General features: G+C 37.6%; 1 protein-coding gene across 1 annotated transcript in view; it reads right to left on the reverse strand.

The window, feature by feature from the left end:
- The window catches only part of nbeab (neurobeachin b), a 220,086-nt gene that overhangs the window by 29,838 nt on the left and 172,699 nt on the right, over nt 1-17,549 (reverse strand). The window contains 4 exon segments of the mRNA XM_056756231.1: nt 7,374-7,486; nt 12,775-12,890; nt 14,275-14,377; nt 14,883-15,000. Coding sequence (XP_056612209.1) covers nt 7,374-7,486; nt 12,775-12,890; nt 14,275-14,377; nt 14,883-15,000 — 450 coding nt within the window.

Below are 17,549 nucleotides of genomic sequence, written 5' to 3' on the forward strand. Positions count from 1 at the left end.
CTGTCTTCGTAGGTCATACAACATAAACAATTACTAATGGTTCCTCTTTTTTACTGCAGTTTAAATCCTGTAATGGTTTACAATCAAATGCAGACAGTGAAAGTATTTAACTACATTCACATTTTACATTTACATTTATTCATTTGGCAGACGCTTTTATCCAAAGCGACTTACAAGTAGGAGAGCTTATAAACATTTTGTCGACACGCTAAACAATACCATTAGTTTACAAAGCAAAGGAGGAAAGGAATATATTTTTTTAGACAGAGAGACAGACAGAGTTATTGGTTAGTCAAATAAATGCGGAACATGGATGTTTTGAGCAGTTTTTTGAAAGTTGAAAACGCACTGAAAATGCCAATTCGGAGGTATGAATGTATAATGCTGAAATATATTGTTTATGGATTTACAAAACATCAAGTTTCTTTATTGATTAAATAATTCACCTTACTGACATTCTCTCAAATGTCAGAGAAGATGAAGTCAATGCTTCAAAATGTTACAGGTTCAGCCCTTCGTGATGCAATGATCTGACAGATCTGTTTCACAAACCGACGACGACACTGAAAAACCTACATTTAATTTAAAATTAAACAGAAAATTAAAACTCCTTTATCAACCAAATCCCTCTTACAATGCCCATTTAAGCCAATTAGGTCTTGTATCAAACATAACAGCATATGTAATTATAAAAATATTTATTTTGAACAGCTCACGAAATCCGGTGCAATTAAAGTGCTTTCCAATATTTAAAACCAACAGTCATCACTTCATTAAAGATCCCTTAAAAATAGATCGGCCTCCATGGCTTTTCAGTCAACAGTCAGGGCAGGTGACTTATGCAGTCAATATTAATATACTACGTGTTATTGAAGAAACAGGCCCTTGAGAAAGATCAATAAATCCCAGAGAGTGTGAGCGTGGGAGAGGAGCTGCTTGTTGAGCAGTGTGGGAAATTTGTCTATACTCAAAAGCATGATATAAATAAAAGAACAATGTATTTTTGAGGAGAAACACTACACGGTTTAGAGGATAATGACTTTAAACTAATTTGCAAAAATGAAAGCTCACTCTGTAATTGCTTTTACAGTACTTTTGTCTTGTCTTTCTCGCTTCAACCTCTTCCATTCTCTTCTATTCCCTTTCTTTTTTTAATGACCATCCGCGCTGTTAGCGCAGTCGAGGCGAATGAAAGAGAAGTTTATGGGGATCTGCTGAGATTTATGAGGTGATAATGACCCGCCATGTGACGTCCAGGGCTGACCATGATTGGGCGAGCAGCCACAGGAAGTCTAGCACGCTGTAAAAACCTCCTTAGTGGGACCAGTCAAGCCCTGGCTGCAAGATGAGTCCATCTCATGGCAGCAAAAAGACCCACTTAACCAGGGAAATGTTGCGCTTGGCATGACATGGAGCATTTGCACAGCTCGACATGGCAGATGTGAAACAGAGAAGCAACACAAATGTTTTCCAGTGCAAGACAAAGATTGTTTGTAGTCATTTAAAGCTGTTTTGTGGGTGGACGTGTGGTGGTTTAAAGCAACGGTATGACTTCAGGAGGGAGTTATGCTGTGAAAGACATAAATACTTTATGTACTTTTAAGCATACGGTAGAAAAGAAAACCCAAAAACATTGGCAGTTTTGTTATATGTTTTACAGATTTGTGATAAAGGGATAGTTCACCTTCATTTTTTTTTGTGTAAAAATGTACACCTCTTTATTTACCGGCCTCTTGTCATGTCAGACCTGTATGATTTTCTTCTGCAGGAACACAAACAAAATATTTACCAAGACGTTAGTAACAGAAAACCGTTGGTCCCCAATGACTTGCACTTTTGTGTGCATACAATAGAAGTCCATGGACCATCGGTTATTGGTCAATAACATTTTTCAAAATATATATTTTGTGTGTTTTGCAGAAGAAAGAAAGTCATAGAGATTTAAATTGACAACAGGATGAGTAAATGATGACATCATTTTAATTTAAAGGTGAACCATCACTTGAAGTCACTGCTGCATGTGTATAGTTTTTCTTACAAAATGACTAAAACACATCTGTGCTGCTAATATTACACCCATGACAATTCACCATTTCCTATTTAAAGTACAATGACACGCTCAATGCACTTAATAGGGCGAACAAAGAAGCATGTAATTGTCTTCCTCAAGACTCTGCAGGGAATAAGTCTTAAATATAAAACAGGAGTTTGTGAAAACTTAAAGCTTTCCAGATTCCCGTTCCCAAAACTATTCGAAGGAAACACTATGCGGCACGCCGATAAAACCAGCGAGGTGCCTGATATAGAACCCAACCTAGAAATAAGCACTGTCAAATATAAAAAGTCTGGGATCTGCAATGAGAAGTTTGCCTTTTTTTTACATTGAGATCGCTGTTCGATTTCCTTGTCATACAATCATCTTGTTATTAAAACAAAATATATTGGTTTAGAGTATAAGAAGCAATATATTAGTGGTATGCTGTAAATAAGCGTAATGGTTCATTCTCCATTCATTAATCATGCTAAAGACAAGAATATCTGCCGACACAAAATAAAGGTCACACGTGTATGATATCACACCTCTTACTCGAGATCAGAGTCTGATCGTATCCCATGAGGCCTAATTAAAACAAAGTCTGTTCAAAACACCTTCAGAAATACCTGTTCAGCCACAATATCTGTTAAAGAAGCTTATTATCTCAATTAAAAAGCCATTTGCTTAATAAGGGAGGATAGGATTTTAAAAGCTAGATAAAGGATTCCCTTTGTTGCCCTAATTTTACAACCAGAGTTATATGACTTATATGAAAACTGACCATTTTTCTTACTTTCAAGATTTATTCCAAGACTTTACTACTTTCTCACCTAACAAAATCGTATATGTGAAGCTGACTTTAGTCATTTTTTGTGATTTACTGATTTCCACATAAATCCATTATTCTTAAAGGGATAATTCACCCAAATGTATGTCATCATTTACTAACACTCTTGTCATTTCAAACCTGCATGACTCCTTTTTTCCGTAGGACACTAAAGAAGATATTTTGAAGAATGTCTGTAACCGAACAACCCATTGACTTGCATGGGTTTTGTATCTTTACAATAGACATAAATGGGTACCGCTATTGTACGTTTACCAACATTCTTCAAAATATCATCTGTTGTGTTATGCAGAAGAAAGAAAGTCACACAGGTTTGAAATGACAAGAGAGTGAGAAAATTCATTTTTGGGTGAACTATCACATTAATGTGAGCATTCTGTAAAAAATAACCCTGATATTGTTAATGTAGCTGAGTAATAAAAAGGCGACGATGAAGTATTTATTTTTAAGTAGCAAGGCAACATTTATTGTAAAAGCCAAAAATGCATTGTGGGTCAAAATGATCAATTTTTCTTTTATGGCCAAAATCATTAGGATATTAAGTAAAGATCATGTTCCATGAAGATATTTAGTAAATTTTCTACCTTGAATATATAAAAACTTTATTTTTGTGATCTGATGGCCTTCTGCGGTGCCTCTGATGGACAACTTTGAAGGCGATTTCAATGTTTAGATTTTTTGCACCCCAAGATTCCAGAGTTAAAAACGTTTGTATATCCGCCATGTATTGTCCTATCCTTAAAAACTCATACATCAATAGAAAGCTATATTATTCTGCTTTAAGATGATGTAAAAATCTTGACCCATAAGAACCACAACCCATATTTTCCAGGGTCACAAATAATAAAAGGTGGACCCAATAAAATAATTAATTTCATTATTATAATTTAAATTTACATACTGTCTCAATTATTTAAAGTGATAAATAATGTAATATCCTAATAGTTAGATGATGAGACTTTACCTTGGATTTCACAAACATGAATTTTTATTGTCTTTTGCGAGGAGTTTTAAATTTCAGATAATCCCAGTAGATGTGTATATTATACTGTCCTAAGAATGTAAATATTTGGCCGTGTTCATGTAAATTAAAACAAGTACAGTATAAGACATATAAACGCACTGTCATAACAGTTTAGGTACATTTTAATCATTAAACTGCATTGGTATGGGCAGCTAAAAAGAACTTTGTCAAACCCGTCTACTTTTATAAAATAGTCTCTGACAGCTCTGCCCTGTAAAGCTCATGAAGTATAATGACAACTAACCACAAAACATTCGAACCCGGTCGTCCTCTAACACTGTTTACCTTATTTTGCTGCATACAAACCACAACCACAAGAGCAATTATGATTCCATGGGCAACTTTCTCGTATTCAAAGATAAGTTTGCTGTCATTTTTTGATGGCAGAGCACGGGAGTGCCGTCATACGGCCCTATCGGCACAATCTGCCCCGGAGTCTCGCATTCTGCATTTCATATATCAGAGAAAATTATATTAAGGAACTGTGTGACGACAACATGCTGTCAGGAGGAGCTGCACTTGTTTTCACTGCAACATGCAGCTTTAGACTAATGCAATCAAGCTCCCGCAAGTCAAAACAAAGCAGATGCAAAGGGGTCTTGATCAGCAGGAGCTGGTCTGCATTACCCATAATGCATTTCTCTGTGGTGAGCTGATGTATTGTGAAGAACTGGTTATTTTAAGAAAATTATCTTGAAGAGCAAGAGGAAGCACACACAGTAAGAAAAAAATCCCATAAGAGATCTCGCTTTAATATCTCAATTATTTCTACTAGATATGAATGAGGTTAAAGGGATAGTTCACCCAAAAATTCGGCTATTAACTCATTTGCCGCCAGCCTCTTTAAAAAGTTGCCAGCCTACGCCAGCGTTTTTTAACATTATCACCTAACTTTGATGGCTCACAGTAAAATTGTCTGTAAAGAATATATGACAAACATATGAAAATTTCTCAAACGAAAGAACAGAGTCTCAGCTTTTAAACAAAAGAAACCGTATTCTTCTATCTTCATTTGTTCATTTTTTATCACTCCGTAGATGTGGGTAGGTTTCTTCAAAAATGCATCATTTTGATTAAACAGCTGAGATAATGAACGTTTTTTTGACAAGATTCCGCCCAGATTTCACTCAGAACAATCATTAAAAACCGCTAAAACATATACATTATAGGTTCCGGGATTCTGCACTTTTTCCCAGTGGTGTATAATAGCGCCACCTGCTGTACAACAGTACAAACACTGAGTGCCTTATAAACTTGTCTTTGGCGGGGAAGCGTTTTTTTTAAATGACGAGATAACTCGTCAATGGCGGTGAAAGAGTTAACATTCTTCAAAATGTCTTTTTTGTGTGTTATGCGGTAGAAAGAAAGTGATAAAGGTTTGGAATAACATGAGGGTGAGTAAATAAACAGATTTTTTTAGTGCACTATCCCTTTAAATGGAGAGTATGGAAACGTTTGCTTATGTCTCAGCCGTTTTCAAGAGAAATATCTGAGATGCCAAAGAAATCTCCATAAGAGTTTCAGAAAAGATCTCAACGATGCCACAATCTAGGCATAGATTTGTCAAGACTACAATCAAAAGATTGCATCTTTAACATTATTGAAGATATTAATATTAACTCAATATTTTTTGGTCAACTTATGCTGATACTTAAACGAAACACAACTGAGAACTTCCTGAGCTATGAAAAAAGCAACCTTTGAGCAATAAAAGTTTCCTCTGTGAGAGAGAAAAAAATTATATCACACAAAGGCCTAAAGACCCAATTATAAACTACATTAAAAAAATAATGCAAACTTATGAGAAGCTGTTGACTGATACATACAGATAATTGTGTAACCGCAAGTTCAGTCAACCGGAATTATGTTTGCATGAACAATCAGACATTCATAACAGGAGATTTGCACAACTCAGGTAATTATGTTTGCTGTCGCTTCTCCTCTGTACCTCACCAACCGCTCAAAAAGATCCATTGGAGACACTTCATCTAATTTCCTGTCAAAGCTGCACAAAAGAAGTGAAGGAACGTGAAATCGCGGCAGAGAGTTGGCGCGGGTGCGCTCTGAACAAGCCTGGTGTATGATGGCTTCGCATTAGCACGCGCCAATTAATAGCTGCGAGCGAGACGGCTTCCCTTTTCTATCAGCCACCTGTCTGTCAAGAGGGAAATAATCATTAGATTCTAATAAATCTGTCGGCCATGTCAATGTAGCTGCCATGCAAAAAGTGTGCTAGTCTTAGCCCGAGGCGCACAGAGACCGGTTTTCAGTTATTTGGCGTACAGTTGAATGCACACGCGATCGGTGCAATAACTTCAGGTGTGTATTGTAGGTGGGGTTGAGAGGGGAATTATGGTACATTTCAAGCAGGATATTTCAGCAGTCGCACACAATGCTGCCCATCAACGCGGTGCTGGAGGGCATTCGCACCAATTTGACTGGCAGCTGTTTCCTGCTGGATGGGTCACGTGACGAGACGCCTTGCGTGTCTGGGGCCCTGGGAATTGTGCAGGTGTGAATTTGATGGAGGGTGTGTTCAGAAAAACCCATCCGACTTGTATGTTTTCCCAGATACGTATTTCCAAGATGTGAATGTTCGCTTTAGGTTGTATTTATTACATTTTCCAAATGCTGATTATTATATTTCTTTTAATCCGTAGCATGGATGCACACACACTTTTTTGTGATTGTCACTGAGCACGGCGTATTTCCAAAAAAACCTGCCTACTTCATTATCAACAATAACACAGACACGCTCCCTCCAATATGCACACTTGCCCCCGAGGCAGCCCACCCCTTCATACATTATAGAACAAAGGCAGGGGTCTTCACAGCAAGGCACTAGGGAGGAAGGTTAAAGCCCTTGTTTTTGTATCAGCACTGGTGTATCTTCAGAGGTTAGAGCCCCAGGCTGGCCAAGGACATGCATCAGGATGGCCGCGGGCCTGTGAACCCCTGCTAATGAAGGCGGCTCAAGCTGGTAAACAGCACGGAGTGGATGTCACAGGCATATATTACAATACATCACTGTCTTAGTCAGGCCAGGGGGCTTCCTTTGCCCACCTGGTCCCACACTGACATGTTCGGGGAGAGCAGTGCTGTATGTAAAGGAGATTTGCAGTGAAGTTACTGGTGCTGAATGCGGAATGGGTAACAATGGGTCTCACATGCCAGATCTTTGAGTAACAGCTGATAAGGGCTGCTAATAAATGTGTCGCATAAAACCCGAGTATCCTTCAGAGATCTGATCAAAATTTTACATTCAAATTCAGTTCACACTGCACAATCCTGTAAACACAACCGGGTGGACTGATTAAAGAGTCATGTATAATGTACATCTAGAATTTGGAAAGGAGGATGGGCGAGAAATAGAAATAGCTTATGATTGAGATTAACAAATGTGGAAGACAGAATGAAAAACAATATATATACAGATAAATAACTATATATATCTTTGTGTGTTGCACCTTTGAAAGATCCCTGAAGTTGCCCGGAATTGTGAGGTCCAGCTCTTCAGAATCATAATTGGTGAGGACCCATGGGAAAACAGGATACTGGTTCAGATCGTTGTATGTCCGTCCTAAAAAAAGGCATGGAATTAAATAAAACCCTTTTGTTAATATGGTCTGGATCGTTTTTGCAAGGCTCCATCAGCATTATCAATGAAAAGATGCAACAGCCCTATCATCCTTTATGTTAACTGTTAATGTTCTTGTCTCCTGTGTGAGCGAACCTGTGAATCTTACACCATAAATTCATAATGTGACAGTATCATAGACCAAAGAAATGCAGGATTGATTCTGTCTACTACGAAGAAGGAAACAAGAGTTTTGCATGTAATGAGACATCAACTTTCATCATTAACAGTGACGAGAATAATACTTCTGGTTTTTCATAACATTGCAGCATGTACAGTAATAGAGCTTTCAACAAGATGAACAGGCAGATGTTGGTGTGCTTGGACTGTCTAATGACTATTTGACAGCACTGAAAGGTTATTTAAAAAAACGTGAAATTTCCTAGTATTGTTTTCTTGGTTAAAGCCAAATCGGTCTCTTAAAGTTGAATACGTGTGGGCAAAGAAAGAATAGTTTTTAGAGGTTGACATGGTGCCCTAAATGCCTCTCTGTAACATGGTCAGGCTTCTTCTCTGATTGGTCAGAGACTTGCAGTAACCATGGAGACCTATATGAAGTACCTATGATGGAGCACATATGCACCAATGCAAGAGATGCCAGATGTGCCATTTGCTCCTTTCATTTCTCTCTCCCCTTTTTTCTTTTCTTTTGCTCTCGCTCTCTTAGAATATGGATCTCAGATGGTAGAAACTGTCGCTGGAGAACCAAGCACAGGAAAGGGCTATAAAATGTCTCGTCTCTAAATGCAGCTTACCTACACGAGTAACAAAAAGATACAGTGGCTCAACTTCAAGCGTGACTACTCAAATATAGCACAGATCTGGCATTACGTATGGAATTGTGGGAAACAGCACAGAAGACAGGACTCCCTGAGATTAATCCTGGTCTTAACCTTAGGAAAAAACACACAGTCCAAGAAATACCCTCAGGCATCTAATTGAGGCTCACACAAGACTATGTGGGGAGAGCGTTAAGAGTTGTGGAGTTTGGTCTTCCAGGCCCATCATGATGGCTGGAGATGCTAGCATGTGTTAAAAGTATATGGGCTAATTACCAGACCCATAACAAATGATCGTTCTTAATCCTCCTCCTAAACAACAACCCTTTAAAGAGTGCAGACATAAACACATCCCTCAAGTGCTTTAATACAAAGACCAGTGAGCTATACACACTTACTGTATCAACCAAAAACAAACATAGACAACACACTGGAAGCTGAATCATATGTCAATTGCAAGGCCATACTGAGGAGACTACCCTTTAAATACATACAACAGGGAGTTGTGTTTTGTCTGTATTAACTAACCACATTAACTAATTGTACCCAATATCTGTACTCAATAAGTAAGGGATAATGTAAAGGCAGCCGGTTGTTATTTCAGAAATAGTGTGATCAGGACCCGACGCGAAATGGAGGCTATCGGACTTATTACACGACTACTGGCCACATGAGAAAAAAGCTGGACATAAAATTTGAATTCAATTTTTTTTATCAGCTCATTTTTATCGAATGCAGACCTTCCGCGAAAATATACAAGGGATTTTTACTTTCGATTTTAAAGTAAGAAACAACGTTCATACGTCAAGAACAGCAAAACTGGTTTGATCATTTCTATATATAATGTTATTAAAAGACATATTTATAATTCATTTTTGTGTGATATTAAACTGCCCCTCTCAAAATGATTTGCAGCATCCGGGTTACAAGGTGTTACTAGTTTTGAGCGTTTGTTATTTGAAAATAACAACCCTTGGTATGTCGTGACTGGCCAAGAAGAATCAAGCATTCAAATGAGCCGTGTAATAACTGCATCTAATAACTATAACTACTAACTGTACTCACTAACTGCATCAAATAACTGTATTCATTAACTGTATTCACTTATTCAATCCACTTACTGTATGAACTATCTGCACTCTCTTGTATCCACTAACTGTACCATTGATTTACTTTTATTCATTTGGCAGAAGTTTTTATCCAAAGTGTATACCCACAAACTGTACTTACTAACTGTATCGACTACACTCATTAACTGTTCCCACTTACTGTATCCCCTATACAAACTGTATATACTAATTGTATATAATAACTGTATCAACTAACTGTATAAACAAACTATATATAATAACTGTACCAACTAACTGTATATACTAACTGTACCAACTAACTGTACCAACTAACTGTATATACTAACTGTACCAACTAACTATATATACTAACTGTACCAACTAACTGTACCAACTAACTGTATATACTAACTGTATATACTAACTGTACCAACTAACTGTATATACTAACTGTACCAACTAACTATATATACTAACTGTACCAACTAACTATATATACTAACTGTACCAACTAACTGTATCAAGTAACTGTATATACTAACTGTACCAACTAACTATATATACTAACTGTACCAACTAACTATATGTACTAATGGTATCAAATAACTATATATACTAACTGTACCAACTAACTGTATATACTAACTGTACCAACTAACTGTATATACAAACTCTATCAACTAAACTGTATATACAAACTGTACCAACTAACTGTATATACTAACTGTACCAACTATCTGTATATACTAACTGCACCAACTAACTGTATATACTAACTATACCAAGTAACTGTATATACTAACTGTACCAACTATCTGTATATACAAACTGTATTAACTAACGTTATATACTAACTGTACCAACTATCTGTATATACTAACTGTACCAACTAACTGTATATACTAACTATACCAAGTAACTGTATATACTAACTGTACCAACTATCTGTATATACAAACTGTATTAACTAACGTTATATACAAACTGTACCAACTAACTGTATATACTAACTGTATATACTAACTGTACCAACTAACTATATATACTAACTGTACCAACTAACTATATGTACTAATTGTATCAAATAACTATATATACTAACTGTACCAACTAACTGTATATACTAACTGTACCAACTAACAGTATATACAAACTCTATCAACTAAACTGTATATACAAACTGTACCAACTAACTGTATATACTAACTGTACCAACTAACTATATATACTAACTGTACCAACTAACTATATATACTAACTGTACCAACTAACTGTATCAAGTAACTGTATATACTAACTGTACCAACTAACTATATATACTAACTGTACCAACTAACTATATGTACTAATGGTATCAAATAACTATATATACTAACTGTACCAACTAACTGTATATACAAACTCTATCAACTAAACTGTATATACAAACTGTACCAACTAACTGTATATACTAACTGTACCAACTATCTGTATATACTAACTGCACCAACTAACTGTATATACTAACTATACCAAGTAACTGTATATACTAACTGTACCAACTATCTGTATATACAAACTGTATTAACTAACGTTATATACTAACTGTACCAACTATCTGTATATACTAACTGTACCAACTAACTGTATATACTAACTATACCAAGTAACTGTATATACTAACTGTACCAACTATCTGTATATACAAACTGTATTAACTAACGTTATATACAAACTGTACCAACTAACTGTATATACTAACTGTATATACTAACTGTATATACTAACTGTACCAACTAACTATATATACTAACTGTACCAACTAACTATATGTACTAATTGTATCAAATAACTATATATACTAACTGTACCAACTAACTGTATATACTAACTGTACCAACTAACAGTATATACAAACTCTATCAACTAAACTGTATATACAAACTGTACCAACTAACTGTATATACTAACTGTACCAACTATCTGTATATACTAACTGTACCAACTAACTGTATATACAAACTGTACCAACTAACTGTATATACAAACTGTATCAACTAACAGTGCTCGCAAACTGTATCGACTATCTATACTCACTAACTTTACTCAATGATTTTACCAAATAACTGTACTCACTTACTGTATTAACTAACTGTATTTACTAACCGTATCAATCAACTTCCTCGCTAACCATATAACTAAATTACTGAACCCACCACATGCATAACTCACGGTACTCACTAGCTCCATCTACTACCTGTACTCAGTAACTGTATTAAGTGTAACCGTTAGCATACAAGCTGTGACACATTGAGTGATGGGGCTCATATGAAACTATCCGTTTCAGTAAAAGCTAACATAGTATTAGTATTCAGATACATACACTGACACTGACCAAATCCATCTCCAACCCTCAGCGATAGGCCGGGTCTACTACGAGGTAGACTTGATTAACCAGGTTAATGCCACATTGTGAAGTAGGGCCGAGAGGAAGAGAAAGGTTGAGATGAGGGGAGGTTGAGCTGACAGGACCAAGACCCAAGTGGTAGATGTTAATATCCCTGCAATTGTGTTTAATTAGGAAGGACTGGCTCGGCATTAACACCCCTCTCTTTCCTGTCTGTAGGCCCGGGCTTCACTGACACCTCTGTCAGCCCAGGTCATTACCACTCCAGCATTTAATGAATTTTACCCCGTTCCAACTCTGCCTTACATCTAATTAGCTGACAATAATGTTTCGAAGTCACGGTGGAGCTAAATATAAATATGCATGAATATGCAGCGCGAGCAGAGATGACACATTTCGGTGTCAAGAGAAGGTGTGTGTGTGTGGCGAGTTCTCACTAGTTCAGATCAGAGACTTTGCTACAGAATATTTTAACTCTGTACACAGTTACGCTCCACCATACTAATTATCTCGAAGGGTCCAAAGCTCTTTGTGTGGCGATGTGTTTGAGCACTAAGGGAAAATATAGCTCCTAAATAAATAATGAGCTGAAGTACAGTAATGTGTCAGAGACTTTTTCGCAGCAAAAGAAGAATGCCAAAACTGAAAATGTTTGTACTCCGCCAAATTATTATTTCTGTCTGAGAAAAATTGCTGGTTAGAAACATGTCAAACCAAATATGAATCTGCCGTTTTGTATGCGTTTGTGTATTTAAAGTCAATTTATGTTGAAAGCACTTTGATCAATATAAAAAAATCAATTATCTTTATCAAAGCCATATCAAGAGTGTTCGTCTTTAAAATCTTGAATAGAAAAACAACATTCTATCAAAAAACCAATAACAGTAGGTCACATATCAAAATATACTAAAGCACAGAGCTGATATCTCACCATCAAAATTTGCTCACATTTTATACTTCTGCTACCGTTGAGAAATAAAGTACACTATATCTGACCTGCAATGGTATTGAGAAACATCAAGTACTCAAAGTTAGAGATCTCTCGTCTCTGCCAGCGCTGAGTCATGTTAGAGGACTTGAAGAGCTGTCGAGGGGTGGCCAGAGAGATCCGCCTGCAAACAAAAAAAAACCTCCACCAATAAGCAGGGCTCAGACCCAACCGCACATTTGCTTTCGTTTACTGGGATTATTGCGGCAGGCAGATGGTTTATAACTCAAAATATGACAATGTAACATTTCGCATCCAAAATAAGACAAAAGAGTACAAACAGATAGAGCCGTACACCAGCTCAGACACGCAAAGCTGCCACGGTCTTAACTGTGGTGTGTAATGAATGCATCGTTTCCAGCGAGAAAGATTCTTTGCAGATGACTATAATGCGAGGCTTTGCAATTGATGTATGTGCAACACACATGCTCCGAATCTGAGAGTAAAAGTGAACTCTGGTACGATGCCTATGCTATTGCATGCCGAAGATTTTGTGATTGAATTCCTCATAAATGTGTTTTGGTTTAATTCTGTGTATTTATCTGCACTAATTCATCTTTGAATAAATAAAAACAAAGCAAAAAATGTTTAATATTAGGGATGTATTAGGGCAATTCCAGCATTGTGGATGTGACATCTTGCGTTATGGACGTGACATAAAAATGCTCAGAGAATGAATTTGTTATGATTATATTGAACCATCTGTTTACATTTTACTGAACCCTTGTTGTCTAATCATCAAAAAAAAAGGGAAATAAACATGCGTTATGGATATGACAAAAAAGGATGCGGTTTATGGGAGACAGTAAACTTTGTAGGATTTCTGTAAAAATGAAATGCACAATCCTGAAGCAATAATACCCAATGAATGGAGAAGGGATGCCTCTTAATAGATCATAAAATAGTTACTTTATATTCCTTTTCATGTGTCCATTTATGTGGAATATGTAGCATTATGGATGTGACAATTCTGAAAATGGCTCTTACATGACTATGAAAAATCATGCACTTAAAATAAAAAAAATGCTTTACAAATTTGAAGAGAGATCTCACATGGGTATTTGAACCACCAAATGTTAAAATCTGTGCTGTTACCCTAGTAGATAAAACTGGGAAAAACATTTTTTTTGTGGTAAGGTTCCTATTTTCGCGGAATTGCCCATTAGTAATCCAATGAACTATTAATCAATTAAATGTGTTGGGTCCCAATGTTTTTGAGTGTAGCAAGTCAAGAAATAAGTTGAAAGTCTTGATAGATTAGTAGAGGATTTGTCAGGTTCAGTCCAGGACAAACAAGCAGAATCGTCAATGCCTTAAGTCATTACCTCCGCCGTAAACTATTCCAAACAATTACACAGCAACAGGAATACATTTATGGTTAAGCGTTTCTGACGGCTGATGTGATCATCTTTTAAAACAAAATAAAAACACTGTAAACATTGTTTTGAGCAATATTCTGAAAGGCAACCATGTGCAGGTGTTCTGAGAGGAAACAGAAACTGACTCGCCTGGCTTGTGGAAGACCGTAACTTGTGCCGACGCCCACGCGTGGAAGACTGTAGACCACCTTCTTCACTGTGGCCTGGTCGGGGAAGTTAAACATGACTGATGCTGAGAAAGAAAATGACATCATATATTAAACATTGGTCGTAGGCACAGTTGGTGAATGTAGTACCAAAGGTCTTTTCTTGACTCTGTATAAAAGCAATGTGGGGTTATGTTGGATTATTTATGTTACATTAATTGCACTTTTATGAGACAAAAAAGTCTGGAACTAGTGTGACGTTAATGGCTGCTTCTACTTCACCTTTATAGTCAACTTTAGCAATTTTAAAAGGATAGTTAACACAAAAATAAAAATGTTGCCATCATTTATTCAGTCTCATGTCATTCAAAATGTATATACGTATCCTTCTTTTGTGGAACACAAAAGAAGATTTTTCAAGAAATGTCTTGGTGCTTGTTTGGTTACCAACGTTCATCAAAATATCTTTTTTTGTGTTCTGCTGTAGAGAGTTTTAAACGACACGAGGACGTGTTAATAATGAAAGAATATTGCAGGCATGGTTGAATAAGTCTTGTTTGCGTTCATGAAAAACACAGAAAGCAGTTTTACTTCTGTTGGCCATGAAGATCTCTAGCGCCGTGTTCTGAAGGAGAAACCGACGGGCGAACACCGCTCGAATCTCGCTGAACATCCACTTCCCGTGAAGCCCCTCGGAGTAAACCAAGACCTACACAGGCAGAAGAATAAGAAATACACATTAACTATACAACGACACTCATCTAACACATTTTCATTCCATTTTTAATACACTGCCTTGTATTTTGACCGTCGCTTTGGAAACGCAGTTTTATTGTCCCTCCAATCATTTTGCAATGGAGCCACTTTGACGAAACACCGTGAAACACTCCAGCCCCGTCAAAAATGTTGGCCGCCATCCATCGCACATGTAGAAAGATGACAGGCTGGGCTTTGATTTCCTCAAAGGCACCGCTTCCAGTTGATGATGCAAAGGCCCAGTCTCTCCTCTCCGCCTATTCTAAATTTTTTGACACGTATATCTCCTGTGGGCCGACGCTCTCGCCGCGGTGTTGGAGCACAGTCCCTGCGGGGGTCGGGTGGGTGTAAATAATCAATACTAACACGGGGCTGGCGCAAGAGGGGATCATTAGTGAGATTCTCTTGCGAGACCCCCGAGGCCGGATCAAGAACTTCATCCTGACAGGTGAGAATAAGCCAGACTCCCCTTTCCCCACCTACCGCTTTAACACGCGCACAAACAGAAGCGCACAGACGGACGTACCCGCACACATCAAGAACAGAAGGAAGATGCCTTGTGGCACATAGATAAGGGCCCTTCCTGGTTGGATGCAGCGGATTTGTGGGAGAGGAAGGGTTTCGAGAAATAAAGGACATTGTGTACAGCACCTGTCTGTGAGAGTCTGGCAGGGTTGGCACCTGAAGCTAATTCTTGTTCAGCAACTGGAAGCCCCAACCAACCACACCGGCATCGCTTAATTTCTCCTCGGAATAGCGCTCGCCGCCAACGTGTAAGGGCCTTCTGTCACGTGCGAGTCTCTGGGGTTCAATTAAAAACGGATTATATCAAAATGCTTACCATCCGTGACCACAGGTACCCTCAGCTCTATATAAGGTAAACCACCAACAACCATCCTTAAGACAGACTCACCTTAGGTGTGCCCCCCGCTTGACACCTCCACAGGGCTTAGCTGAAAAAGACAGGTTGTGTGGAAAACAAGGCTCTTCGGAGTTTAGTAGATGGGCAGTTAGAGGTACCTGGGAGCATGTGGGGTTGGTATTAAGGGTTCGGTGACAGCCCACATGCTGGGAGAACAATGGAGATGCATGTGGGGAACAATGGAGGATTAGAGAATAAGGGCAGCGTATAGAATGATGGAGGAGGAAACACCTCATGGTTTTTGTGGGGGCATCAAATTGACCACATATAATAATAATCAACGTGCTTCAGTATGGCTATTAAGATCATTTATTAATATTTAAGAATGAAACTTCAAGATCTAAAAACACATTCCTGTTCATTTTGTCGCCCATTTTACTATAATTTGAATATATGTACATAGAAATGTAAGTGAACACCATTCTTATCCTCAACAAGTCAACAAATTTGAGGTTCCATTTATATCCAAGTTGAAGTTTAATACTCCGATTGATGCCAATATGTTGTCAAGTCAAGTTTATTTACGTAGTGCTTCTCTACAGTGCTGTAAAGAAAGAAAGAATACATATTATATAGATAAAAATAATAAATGGGGATGGTGTGTGGTGTCTTTATAGATATTAACCAAAAACCCTAGGGGTTATTTGACAAAATAATTATTGAAAGTAATTATTGAAAAATATAAATACATTTATTTTTATATAAATTACAATTATTTTTTGGTAGAATTATCCAATTAGAAGAATATATCTATATATTTATTAAAAAAAATATTGATTTATTTATTTATTGAAATGTAAATATATCTTACTAATATATAAAACTTATATTACAGAATAACACTTTGAATTAGTGGTTTGTTTAAATACCTTAAACAAGCACCACAATAAAACAAAAAATGGTGTGTAAAAACCAAAACGGACAAAAGCAATAGAACACTCATTGTTGCAGTTGATTTGTTCACATTTATATGCATCACCACATGCCCTTGCCTGTCTCTTCAAGTGACAAAGCACAGGCCAAAGGGTTACCCGACAACAAAAGATACTGCTTGAGAAAAAATGTCTGAAAATAGGTCACATCAGAAAAAAATTTGTCATAACAACGGAGCTGGCACATCAAACATCAACAAGCCAGTGGCCCTGTAGACACAGAGGTCTCTGACAAAGTGCAGTCGTTACTCTCTCTCTTCTTTGTGTTTTCTTATAAGAAAACAGAAAGGGAGGGAGCGAAACACAGAGAGAGAGGCCCAGCTGTAAAAAATGGGGCTTAATGAACCTGTCTGGCTGGGCTGTCCGCTGCCTGTCAGTAGTGTCACATTGGTGACGAGTGTCGGGGACAAGCGGCCCCGGGGTCTCAGACAGGCCTGCCAGCTGGAGGCTTCTGCCCCAATCTAATCACACCAGTAGCAGCAGCATAGCAAGAAACAAGGTCCAGCTTTTACCTCGCTGCTCACCGCCTGTCAACACACACGCAGGGGCCGGATGTCTACCCGACCGACCTAAGGCTGGTTATCTCTGTTGTATATGCAGTTGTTAAAGGTTGATGAAAGTGTCCTAACGGATTTACAACATCGAGAC

The sequence above is a fragment of the Triplophysa dalaica genome, chromosome 9, assembly GCF_015846415.1.
Source record: "Triplophysa dalaica isolate WHDGS20190420 chromosome 9, ASM1584641v1, whole genome shotgun sequence".
NCBI lineage: Eukaryota > Metazoa > Chordata > Actinopteri > Cypriniformes > Nemacheilidae > Triplophysa > Triplophysa dalaica.